This window comes from Mytilus edulis, chromosome 8 (genome assembly GCF_963676685.1).
Source record: "Mytilus edulis chromosome 8, xbMytEdul2.2, whole genome shotgun sequence".
Lineage (NCBI taxonomy): Eukaryota > Metazoa > Mollusca > Bivalvia > Mytilida > Mytilidae > Mytilus > Mytilus edulis.
The window spans coordinates 80,085,476-80,099,139 of NC_092351.1; the positions used below are offsets into that span (position 1 = coordinate 80,085,476).

At 31.0% G+C, this 13,664-nt stretch overlaps 1 protein-coding gene across 1 annotated transcript; it reads left to right on the forward strand.

Annotated features, from left to right (window-relative positions):
- Positions 1 to 450: 450 nt before the first annotated feature.
- LOC139484413 (uncharacterized) lies at positions 451 to 10,136 on the forward strand. The gene is made up of 6 exons (XM_071268146.1): positions 451 to 468; positions 1,861 to 2,107; positions 3,272 to 3,499; positions 5,678 to 5,793; positions 7,198 to 7,285; positions 9,985 to 10,136. Exons 1-6 carry the CDS (start codon positions 451 to 453, stop codon positions 10,134 to 10,136), a joined length of 849 nt encoding a protein of 282 aa, XP_071124247.1.
- Positions 10,137 to 13,664: the final 3,528 nt, after the last annotated feature.

A 13,664-nucleotide genomic window follows, 5' to 3' on the forward strand; every position in this document is an offset into this window, starting at 1 on the left:
TGTTAGGTTTGTTTGACTTTTGTCTAAATTGGAATTATAAAGTTTTTATATTTGAAAATTTACACAGTTTATATTTAATGATAAAGTTTAAATTTTGCAATTTTTTTTTGCAGGAATTAAAAATTAACAAAGGTCCCTGTAGTCTGCTCACCCTTCCCACTACGCTGATTGTATCAGGATGAAGGCGACTTAAAAGAACTTATAAATGTTTTGACTAAACACGCATCATGTATGACCGTACTAACCTAAATGTATATTTATATTGAAAAACAAGTATAAATACATCAATCAAAAATGATGTCTTTTTTATCAGCGTATTTTTTTTTTTATAGAAAAATGATTGGTGGAGGTGTCAATCTTCCGCATGTCTATAAGTTTGTCCAACCATTTAAATACTGTGATTGCTTCAAAATTGTCAATGCCTTGTTTTGAGAACTACAGGATAGCAATATGACTAACATAAACCAGGTTTGTATTTTGTGAACACATTTTGTTATTTATCTTATTATTTGCTGTGTAAATTTTTGAATTGGATCTTACAACACATAAATTAAAAAGGAGGTTATCATATTCAAAATAATTTTATTTCTGAAAATTCTCGGCTTTAAAAAAACGGCGTTGACGTTCCTAAAGTAAGTAAATCAAGAAAAGCGTTTTAGACACATGGAATTCGCCGTTTCAGAATATAATGCATTCTGGGTAATATTTTCAAAAGCGTACACCAAAATGTTGTGATTGGTTCAAACCGTTCTAAACAATGTCAATCCATTCAATGACATAACGTTATTTTCATTTTGGTGTACGAACAACGAGATTACCTACAGTCCTTTAGATTCTGAAAAGGCGAATTACAAACGTGTAGTATTCACGTTTTCCAAATAGTACACCCGTTTCAATATATTACATTCTAATCAGTAACGTGTTCAAAATTATCAATTGATTTCCATTCATCTCATTGAGATAAATTAAAAAATACGCTGATAAAAAAGACATCATTTTTGATTGATGTATTTATACTATTATAGAACCAGGTTTAATCCACCATTTTCTACATTTGAAAATGCCTGTACCAAGTCAGGAATATGACAGTTCTTTTCCATTCGTTTTTGATGCGTTTTGTTTTTTGATTTTGCCATGTGATTATGGACTTTTCAAATTGATTTTCCTCTGAGTTCAGTATTTTTGTGATTTTACTTTTTAAACTAAATGGAAATAAATTCAACTAGTAGTTGTGCGTTTTTGGCATTATGTATTATATACATGTATTATATACATGTATATAATAACACACTATAACTTGACTCGGTAAACTCCTTTTACGATTTTGATTGTTATAAACAGTTTTTTGTTTATTCTCTTCAACTTTGTACTTTGTTTGGCTTTCTTAACTATTTTGATCTGATCCTAAATGATGAGTTACTATGTAGACGAAACGCGCGTCTGGCATATCAAATTAAAAGCGTGGTACCTTTGATAACCATTTTTAATTATTGATAGAAAGCAATGATTTTGTTATATTCCTTTTATATTTTATAAAGATATTATTTTTTGCAGTAATTCTATAACTAAGTGTCTGTTTTCTATTATACATCGAATACATGTCTATAGATGTAACCAATGCTATGTCGAACACCGCCGCAACATATATGGGCATGAAGGTTTTTATAAATCAATTCATACTTTCGAATCGTGTGATGAGGCGTAAAGGTCGTTTGCAATGCATTCTACGAATAAAAACGGATGGAAGCGTTTGTCTCGTCAATTAAAAGTCCAGTATCAATTTACAAAACAAACTGTTGACACCATCCCTCCTCGTGTAGTATTTTTAAATATTTATTAATGTTTATTTTATGTTTGTAGCTGTACAGGATAGTTCTAACGGTGGTATTCATAACGGAAAGTGTATGTATTGTCTTTCCCGGACAGAACCTGGCACAAATTCCGGGACAGGTAATACCTGGCCCATTCATACCCGGACAGATACCAGGACCGGTAGTACCTGGCCCATTCATTCCCAGACAGATTATACCAAGACAGGAACTTACAAGAAGAGATCAATTAGATCAGCAGCAAGACCTTTTTCTTATTGAAGGAAGTGTCACTACAGGTAACTTTATGTTCTATTGAAGAAAGTGTCACTACAGGTAACTTTATTGTCTATTGAAGAAAGTGTCACTACAGGTAACTTTATTGTCTATTGAAGAAAGTGTCACTACAGGTAACTTTATTGTCTATCGAAGAAAGTGTCACTACAGGTAACTTTATTGTCTATTGAAGAAAGTGTCACTACAGGTAACTTGATTGTCTATTGAAGAAAGTGTCACTACAGGTAACTTGATTGTCTATTGAAGAAAGTGTCACTACAGGTAACTTTATTGTCTATTGAAGAAAGTGTCACTACAGGTAACTTTATTTTCTATTGAAGAAAGTGTCACTACAGGTAACTTTATTTTCTATTGAAGAAAGTGTCACTACAGGTAACTTTATTTTCTATTGAAGAAAGTGTCACTACGGGTAACTTTATTTTCTATTGATTCAAGTTACAAGTAGCTAATATTAAACTTAAGGTGGTACCCATCTCTATGACTTAAATTAATTTGGCTCATTTATTTTCGTAAAACTTTGACACAAATGTTTACTTTGACAAAAATATTTACTTTTTTTTCAAATTTGTTCAAAAAGTTATATTAAATTAGACCCAGAATTATTTTCATTGATACGGTGATAATAACAATAAAGAAAATAGAATAAATAAGAGTTTATATTATAATTAAATAAAAGAGTTTAAATCATAAGTTATATATATAGCTAAGATTTAACTTTTGCGAAGAATTTCTAATTAAAATAGAATAAACTTTATCGCTTACGTGCCCCGTTACTTCTCCATATTGATCATAACCAATGAACAAACCACACGTTATACATGTTATAATTCTGCTTATTGATTTTTTTAAAAATCTGATTTATGGAAATCGAATGTAGGTTAAAATTACGTTTCGTTGTTATTTTGTGAATATAAAAAAGTTAAGGTTACCACTTGTGATGTGAGCTTAATTAGTTATATCTGGTGTACCAGATGACTTAAAACAAATAAGACATTCGCTCCTTATAACAAGGATTGCACACTAGCGCGGCTTTTCATGGATACTGTTCTCATAAATATATTTAATGGGTAATTTAGAAACAAATATTTTGAAATGGTTCTTAATACGTTTTCTTGTGTTATTTATATCATCAATTGGTTTTTTTTTAATTTTTGTAACCACTCCAGTGGATGGTCCTGGTATTGCCACAGGCAGATTTCCAACAGGAGGATTTCTATCAGGAGGATCTGCCTTGCCATTCCTTCCTATTCCTCTGTTGGCACTTGGTATACCGATGATGGCAATGGCGATGATGACAATGATGAATCCTGTTACAGTAACTACTACTGTTGCGCCTGCAGCTATGTTAACTACGCCAGTTACAGTAACAACACCTCCAGCAGTTGTACAACCAAGTAAGCATAGTATACAGATCAACTTTCGACAAAACTACATTGGTTGTTGGCTTCAACGTCAAATATATAGCCCGCCATTCATAGACACCTACAAAAATCTCTTTACTTGTGTCTAAATGACAATAAATTAAAAAAAAAAAACGACATTTTCAGATTGTAAAATATAAAAAAAAAGTTCTAACTACTATATGAATATGAAAATGCAAATAATGTGTGTAACCTTTCCCATTAACGGTTACTTGAATCATATTTTCACAACCCGTCCAGTATCAATACTGTAAACCAACTTATTTTCCCGGATAGATTATTTTGCGTTATATTCTTTCTAATCCCGTTTGTGGATCTCTAATTTCGCAATTTTCATATTTACTTGATGTACTTTGTTTGACAAATATATAAGTTTTACACATTCGTGACGATTTATATTCGCTTTTTTTCTACCCGTGAAAGTCGCGAAAATAAATCGCTTGGAAATATAGGTTGATTAACAGTATTCTTCGGTTGTCTTCAGCTGCATCTTTTGAGTAAATTACCTCGCATATATAAGATTAGCATTGGTTCAACCATAAGACGTAAATATTATCACGTTTTTTATGTTATAGAGTAAAAGACCTATGAAACATGTGGTGTTTCGTACGAACAAAAATGGCGACGAAAACACATACTTTACAATATATGTTGACGTCACTTTTTTTGTGCAAGCATTTGGTCCGGGCACATAGTTATCAACATTTAATTCGTGTTGTCTATGAATAGAGTTCCAAGTGGAGACAGTGTATAACATGCACATATTCATCGTACACCTTCCACACGTATTTCTTTATGTTGTATACCTAGATATAAATTAGGGGGATGAATTTTTATATTCAATAAAATTGAAGCAGGAATTTTTAGTCAATGTAGAGATTTGGTCCAAAAATTTGTATGTCTAAAGCTGTCAAACTGAAATTACAAACCCCTTAACATAAAAATATCCTTATTTTAAATTAAAACCAACAGACCCTTCTATAATTTATCCCAAAAGTAGTAAACTTCTCTGATTAAAACTCTTTTGAAAAGAGCGGATGCGATTGATTTCTCGGACCAACGCTGTCAGAGGTGAATTCAGTAAATGTAGATTCGATCTTTTGGAAAATTTAATGAATGATTTGAGGTTATCAATATGAAGGTAAAGGATATCAATCTTTAATTGATTGAAATTCTGTAAAATTGTTAAATTTGTGCAATAAATGGCAGAATCTAGCAATTTAAGCAATATTTGGCTGAAATAAGCATATTTAATAAGTCATTTCAATTTTTCTGCTTGAGGAGGAAGCGAATTTCTATCTGACAGGGTTTCATGTTTTGATATTTGTGTTTATATGGTTATTTCAAGTTTCTAAAATCGTTTGTGAACTTAAATTTAGAGAAAAGTAGATTATCACAGACAAACTGTTCTACATGTGTAGTAATTAGTGTCCTGGTTAAAGGAAGTTAAATGTAATGAGCTCTACATAAAAGATACAGTCCATTATAAAGAGTTCCTTAATCTGTATAAAAAGCACTTTCCAATAAATTTTGTACCTGTTTCCTTTCAAATGTGCAAGTAATATTGTTCCATCGATTAACACAAAATACAAATTTTAAGGATGAAAAGTATTGACATTTTAATTTTGATCAATAGTCTTGTTGTAGCTCGTTATATAGGCTGTTCCAATTGAATTGTGATAAGCTTTTTTTAAGGTAACTTTGCATTAATAGTTATCAAACATTGTCAAGTATAAAAGAAACATAACAGCATAATTATTTAGAATATGTTAAAGACCATGCACGCACAATAATTTAAAAACAAAAGTTTATACTTACTTCAAAACAGATTTTTACCCACCATTGTTAACATGTCTTGTACCAAGTCAGGAATACGGCAGTTGTTATATACAATGTAACAGTTCGTTTATATGTATGTTGCATTGTGGTTTGTTTTTTAAGCACTTGAGTGTTCTGTTGTTTCGTTGTTTTCCTCTAATAGTTAATGTGTTTCCCTCGGTTTAATTTTTTTTTAACCCGGATCTGTTTTCTATCAGTCGATTTATGACTTTTGAACAGCGATAATCTACGGTTGCCCTTATTTTCTACAATTTGCGAAAATGTTATTTATTATTTATTTGTAAATTAATTCGTATTGTGTCGTATTATTAGCACCATGTGTTCCACAAAGTTGCCCTGCAGGATATCAGTTGTTAGATGACCAGTCTGCTAGTTCGAATTGTTACTACACAGTCAAAGATGAAACGAGAAGTTCGTATCCTGCTCTGGTGAGTATATTTCATTTTGTTTCGGATTTAAGAATACCAGTTTTAAGTTAGCGCGATTAGGTGTAAATAATAAGTTGATATCTGATTTAATATTAAATATGTGTATATCAACCCTAGTTAGAAGAATATGCAAAATGATATACGACTTTTCTTGCCTACCAAACTAATGGCAACAAAATATATTCCATTTGCCCAGCACCATCTGTGCACGTTATAACACGCGCCTTGTTACAATGTATGGTAACTCTGTAGGGAGAACGAATAATGCTATTAAATAACGAATGTTAAAAACACTCTCGTTGTCTATATTTTGTATATTCATATATAACCGATATATCATGTTATAGTGAGTATTTGCAAAACACAATCTATGAGAAAATATCTAAGCCTAGCAGGTCGAAAGTATGCATTCTAGCGACTTAGTAGCTTTTGCCAAACATCTGATTAAAGGCATACGATACAGTTTTGATCCCGTATTTACATTTTGATACACATTTCCATATAGACTATTTTTTACCTGATTAAATCAAATATGTAATAAACAATATACCTTTATGTACTACTTTTTGAGTAAAATGAGTTCGAAATTTTGTATATTTGCTCAAAATTCTGATTTGTGGCCGTATTTATCCTTTCGAAAGAAAGACATATTTTTTTTTGTTTTAAAACATAAACACAAATTGCTTTTTGTTAAGTAATTTGTAATTTCTGTATTTTATAGGTATGCTTAAAATTTATACATTTTTCATTCAGAAATAACTCATATTAATTTTATCAAATGTTTATGAATGTAGAAAAAAACATCATATTTATCAAATTTTAAAAAAATGCACTATTTACGTTTTCATGAAAATTGGCACACATTATCTTCTCGCGTAATCAAACCAAATGGCATTTTACTCGGCTCATTACAATCGGTTGATACTGTTTTGCTCCATATATTATATTTATTTTAGATTTAAGTAAAAAAGAAGGTCTGTTTTTATTCTGAATAAATGACAAAACTCTAATATATTACAAATAATATGAACAGAAAAGTTTAAATAAATAATACTGTATATATTGTCAAATATTTTCGTTCACAAAAGAGTGGCGACAGATACTCAACATGCTAAAGGGACATTCAAACAAATGTGTCGAAAAAAACCCTGACACAAGTTAAAGACTAACAGATAAACAGTTGTACACAAAACACAACTTAGAAAATTACAGTCGTATTAACTCAAACTCCAATATATACCTGGGGGTCATTTCGGGTGCTCGGGAAAGGTACCCAGATCCAGCACCACATGTGTTGACCGTCGTGATACGAAACTTCCAATTCTAATTGTTTAACATATCTAACTTATTGTTAATTTAACTTTTCAAATGTTAAGAAATTATATGAATGTTTATTTATTCCAGGTTGAATGTACCAAGACACAAGGGGCCTCTCTTTGGAAGCCAAACAGTGAGGCAGAGGCTAATGCTGTCCGTTCGAAGTTTGAAATTGGTAAGTAAGGACTTAATTTACTGTTATATTAGTTCCTGTAACAGACTGTACAACGATTACAATCATCTCAATCGTATACTACTTATAAATGCCTTCCTATTCCCCAATTTTTTAGTAATTATAAAGAGATATTTCTGTCGGAGATTTGAACAGAAGTTATGTTATCACAAGCCACACGCAAGTTGAAAACATCAAAGATATTCATATTTTCTTTATATTTGTAACAGTATTCTTTGGAGCCGTAATCTTCTTCTGTCAAGTTGGGAGATGTTTGCTCTTCTTATCTAAATGTCAATTTTAGAAAAGATGACTAATTGAAAGAAGAAGATATAGGAAGATGTGGTATGAGTGCCAATGACACAACTCTCCATAAGGCACATTGATAAATGTGTTTTTTTCTATTATTTACGGATCACATTTTTAATAAAATTTAATATTTGAATCGCTTAAATTAGTGTTGGTTGAAATGAGTCAAACGATTAAAAACAATATAGATCTAAATAACTAAAATTATTGTTAAAATGATTGTTCTGTTTTGTTTATAATTGGTGAATGATGTGTAAATCAATTAAACCGGAACATAGGAAGAAAATCAATGAAATATTGAAATGATTCAGATATAATTAGAAAATTTCTCTCATAATTTGACTTTAAACATATTTGATATATCAACCTCTAACAGTGCAATTTTTTGAGAGGATAGGTAAAATAAATCAGTTGTAATCATGATAAAAGGTAGGGCAGTATCATTAGCAAATGATTTTACTATCAGGGTTAAAATGTGTTGTAGCTAAGTCATACATAAAATTTAGAATTTAAAAGTCTATTTCATATACTAAAATTATTTATTGTTTAAAATTATACGTATTGCTGTGCAAAGCTTTTATATATAAATGAGTTGTAACATTTGGCTTTGGAAGTCATTCTTAACTAAAAATGAATTAGTTTGTATCCGAAAGACAATTCATAGCATTACTTCCAATATGAACAAGGTTTTATTCCTATGCTCTTTCTGTACATTTTCAGGATATACAATCATACTTTGTCATATTTACGTATGTTGTATCTCTGGGAGTTAATAGTTTTATGTTTAATTGAGAAATAATAATTGGTAGAATAACCTATGGTTACACACACATATGACTATGTTATGTGAAAGCAATCACTTTAAGTAAACTCTGGGTGTTATCGTCACAACATCTGGGTGTTATCGTCACAACATTTGGGTGTTATCGTCACAACATCTGGGTGTTATCGTCACAACATTTGGGTGTTATCGTCACACAATTTGGGTATTATCGTCACAACATCTGGGTGGTATCTTCACAACATTTGGGTGTTATCGTCACAAAATTTGTCCAGTAGCTTTTGGTTATTCATTTGACTTATACAATTAATAACTAATTAAAAAAACTCAGCTTATATTCAATTGTCGCGTTCCTTTTTTGGCAGCTTCTTAATTGAAATTCACAATGAAATAAAAAACATATGTTATCAATGTGTCTAGCCTTTCCTTTTTCAGATAAAGCACACAAAACCCAAATTCAAAAGCTAAGAATTTATAAATACTTAAATATGTAAAAAGTAAACAAATGAAATCAAAATGACTTATTGTAATCTGATATCGGCGAATGTTAACATTTATTTCTTATAGTAGCCTAGTAAATTATTAAACAGAAGTTTTTTTTAAGTGCGACCATGACAAGTCAGTGACTTTTAGCAGTTTAATAAATTTGAAAAAAGCAAAATTCACAATTAAAAGGTAAAATCGATTTTGATTATTACAAAATTTAATCTTTGCAAAAAGATCATGGTACTTTTCTAAAGGGAACGTGTTCCTTGTCTTTCCTGACTTTAATTCAGACTACACAGAGTCAAGAAATTTGTAAATAATTTCACCCCCTTGTTGTATTGGATACAATCAGATTTTTTTAAATCTATTTTTTGTTATTTTTTTGTAATTTCACAAAAGTCTCAGTTAATTCTGTTTTGAGTATGAAAATTACTAAATTTGAAGATCTTTCAAATGAATGTTTATAAATATTATATATATCATTAAGAATTATCAACAAAAAAAAAACCGAAAAACATATATCCCAGAGTTCACTTATTGTCTAAAATTATTTTCAACAATATATTGAATGCTCATCATCATATTTCAGGAAATAAGCTTAATGCTCTAAATTTCTGGCAATGAATTAATGCTTAGGCATGAGCTTATTGTCATGGATTTAAGCTCTAAGCCTAATTTCACTTATTTCCGCTAACACATATGTATACGACAATGTGACATAATATCTTAGATTATTTTGAATTTTCTATGACAGAATAATATAACCAACATGGGAAAACAACATTTTTTTGTTATGTGCTTTTTAAACCATTGGAATATACTATATTGTTGATTAATTTTTTCAAGGGTATCAATTTTCTTGGATTGAGGTAAACTTGCATATTCGTTAATATTTGATTTCGTGGTTTTGTTAATCTGTGCACAAACAGCCATACCAAATATGTAATTCGTTGAACATTTAGATTCGTGCTTCACTTGTACCCACGCAACCCACGAAAATTGGTATCCAACGAATAATAGCAGTTAAAAAGGAAAGACAACATTGTTTTTGGTTTTTGCGTTTCAAACCATAATAAACAATACACAATATACATGAGATACTTGTTTAAATGTCATTTTATTTAAGGAACTAATACGAAAATATGGACTGGTGCATATAAACTTGGAAGTTCAGGATATCGATTTGCCTCAGACAATAGTGTATTTTCATTCGATAATCTCCCCTTTGGAAATAAACCAGGTAAATATCAATCTTTAAGATATACTTATAGGGTATAAGATGTGTATGTTTAACTGTTTTGTTAATGATATGTATTTCTTGATGTTATGGTATACACAATCATACGATACTTTAATATAAATGAAGACAAAAATCGAAATACAATTTGTTAATCAATAAAGGAGATACCAGATATTCTTATTTGTGAAAGTAACACAACAAAAGAAAAAAGAAATCTACAAATAAGTCGATCAACTTTTAACATATATCAATGGACTGCAATTTTGCTTACACAGCTGTGTATCACTGCTTTTGGTAACTGAATATATAATAATGCTGTTCAGCTGCATATGTTAACACATGCTTATCAACACTAATGTGTGTCACGATTGGTTGATTATTTTCTTTCATGAACTTCAGATTGCCCACTGTTATGTATTTGTACCTTATTGAACATTTATGTTAAATAGAAACACTTTTCACATGTATTTTTAGCTGGGACTGGCAATAAAGGCTGTGTTAATATACAAATCGTTCCAATGCCTGAAATGTGGGAATGGAGTGACGATGACTGTAACGAAGCCAAACCATTTGTTTGCGAATTTCCTAGGGTTAGTTTGATATTTAATTATTTAAATGTTAAAGGAGAGGGGTTGGACCAGGTCATGGTATCGAATTCCTGGGTTTAAAAACATGAAATCTCGAAGTCACAAATTTAAACAAATTAAAATCCCGACGTCCCGTAATAAGAATTCCAGGACCCGAAAGGATCAATCCCGAAATCCCGAAATCCTTAACTTAAAAACACCCGATCCCGGAGTCCTGATAAAGGTCCGTTCACCCTCTTTAAGAATATGGAATACTCAGGATCAAGTACGTTATAAACTAATACAATATGTCAGTGTGATATAGTCATGCTTTTTTTGGATATTAAATGTTTTAAAAAAAGACACGAATAGATAGTAAGAGTCGTTCATTTAAAACTTTACTTGAGGTGTATTATTAGTCTGGGGTGTTGCAATTTTACATGAATGGGGTTCGTGTTGTTTATTCTTCAGTTTTCTATGTGTACTATTGTTTGTCTGTTTGTATTTTTCATTTTTAGCCATGGCGTTGTCAGGTTATTGTCGATTTATGATTTTGACTGGTATCTTTCGTTCCTCTTTTTTTTTACTATATATCAGTTATAAAAACAAGTTTTCATATATAATATTGGTTTACCAATTTAACAATGTATAGTATCGGTTTAAATTGAAATATAATCATGACTTACACTTTACAGAATTTTCTTTTTTTTTTATAAAATTCGAAAAAAGAATTCTCGGATCCCGAAAGGGTCAATTTTGAAATCCCAGGCTAAAAAATCACCTGATCACAGAATCCCGATAATGGTACTATCCCCCTCTAATGTAGACAATAATGGATTAAACCAGGTGTTAAAGCTTGCTAAACCTCCCACTTTTATGAATCAGTGTATATAAAAAGGGGTCAATCAAATTAATTTATTCCATGAATTATTTGATTATATAATATAGTATAATATAAAAAGACTATGACATATACAAACATGACAAAAAACAACGAACTGCGAAAAAAAACCAACAGTATGACATCACTTAAGGAATAGATCACCGTTGCTGTATTTGGCAAAATTTTTAGAAATTTTGTCCTCATGATCTTCTACTTCGTACTTTTTTGGCCTATTCAAACCAATCGTCACTGACTAGTCTTTTGAAGACGTAAAGCGTGTTAGGCGCAAATATAAAATTTTAATCCTGGTATTTATGACGAGTTTCATTTAAATAAGTAACATAAACCCCACAAACACAAGGATGATATGAGGCGCTCTAGATGGGAAAGAATTTTTTGCTCAAAGTGTGATACCCGTCAAGTTGTCACGGTAAGGTATATCCTAAATAATATAGACGACACTTGGTTATGTACTACATTGTTGTACCATTGTTTTTCATTTTGAGTACTGTAAATTAACTTCTGTTGGCAGATACTTTGTTTCGCGTTTAGCCCTTTTATTTCAAGCAAAATTTCCGGTGATTTCGAGTTTTTCCACATGTACTCGAGATTATTACACAAGTAAAGATCCAAGTCTTAAAAATCGTGACGATTTAAATTCGCCTCATTTTTTCCTCACGCGAAAGTTGTGAAATTAAATCGCTCAAAAATTAGTTTGTTTACAGTATACTGCACAAGTATTGTTGTGCAATTATGTGTGAATATTTATCAAAGGTACCAGGATTATAATTTAGTACGCCAGACGCGCGTTTCGTCTACATAAGACTCATCAGTGACGCTCATATCAAAATATTTATAAAGCCAAACAAGTACAAAGTTGAAGAGCATAGAGAATCCAAAATTCCAAAAAGTTGTGCCAAATACGGCTAAGGTAATCTATGCCTGGGATAAGAAAATCCTTAGTTTTTCGAAAAAGTTTTGTAAACAGGAAATTTAGGAAATTTATAAAAATGACCACATTATGAGTTGCTTTATATTATATATTTGCTTATTATATGACTAACTATATTTTATTATTTTTCAGAGAACTTGTCCATAAAAGACTATTTTAAAACCGAAATATGCCAATCGATGAATATTGCTGATGATTGTGGGTATAAAATGATAAATAAAAATCATCAATGTTTAGTGTTTATTTTGGCCTCAAAACTCTACCAGTTATTTATTGACTCTCGATATTCAGAAATTTGGTTTTATGTGTATCATTGAAGGATATTGCGTATAAGACGTCAATTAGGCAAAAAAATTTAAAGAGTTCAAAAATTTAAACTATAAAATCAATTATCTTTAAAATTAGAGAGACAATTTACCTCAGTATTACTCAGAGTCGTCAACAAACTATCAGATTTAAACAAACACAACTTTCACAATATGTTGATACATGTACAATGTTAAAGAATGCCCTTGTTAAATACGCATAAGACCAAGGTGAGCGACATGTGCTCTGTAAAGCCTCTAGTCAAACCTGTGCTTGGTTCGTATCCTAACGCCACTGATCCCGATTGGGGGATCGGTTTCGCACAGACAAAATATGTCAAATCTCAAAATATGTATGTGCATGTCCTACGACAAAAGCCTGTAGTTCAGTACTTGTTGTTCAATATCATATTTGTTCATTTGATTTTTTATTTGTAATACTTTAAAGTCACTTTTAAACACCGCATGTATGCTATTCCATGGCAGCTTGTTTTTATAGTTGGAGGAAGCCTGACTTCCCAGAGAAAACCACCGACCTTCGATAAGAAAACTAACAATCTTAATCAATAAAGATTGGAGTCGAGTGCATCCGCACCTTCATTGTTATTTTCTTTAATCAGACCGGTAGTTTTCTCATAGAAGTTATTTTACACCTGTCATTTTAGAACCTTTCATATCTCACTACGCGATGTGGGTAAGTTCTAGTATATCAAAGGTACCAGGATTATAATTTTGTACGCAAGACGCGCGTTTCGTCTACATAAGGCTCATCAGTGACACTCATATCAAAATATTTATAAAGCAAAACAAGTTCAAAGTTGAAGAGCATTGAGGATCCAAAATTCCAAAAAGTTGTGCCA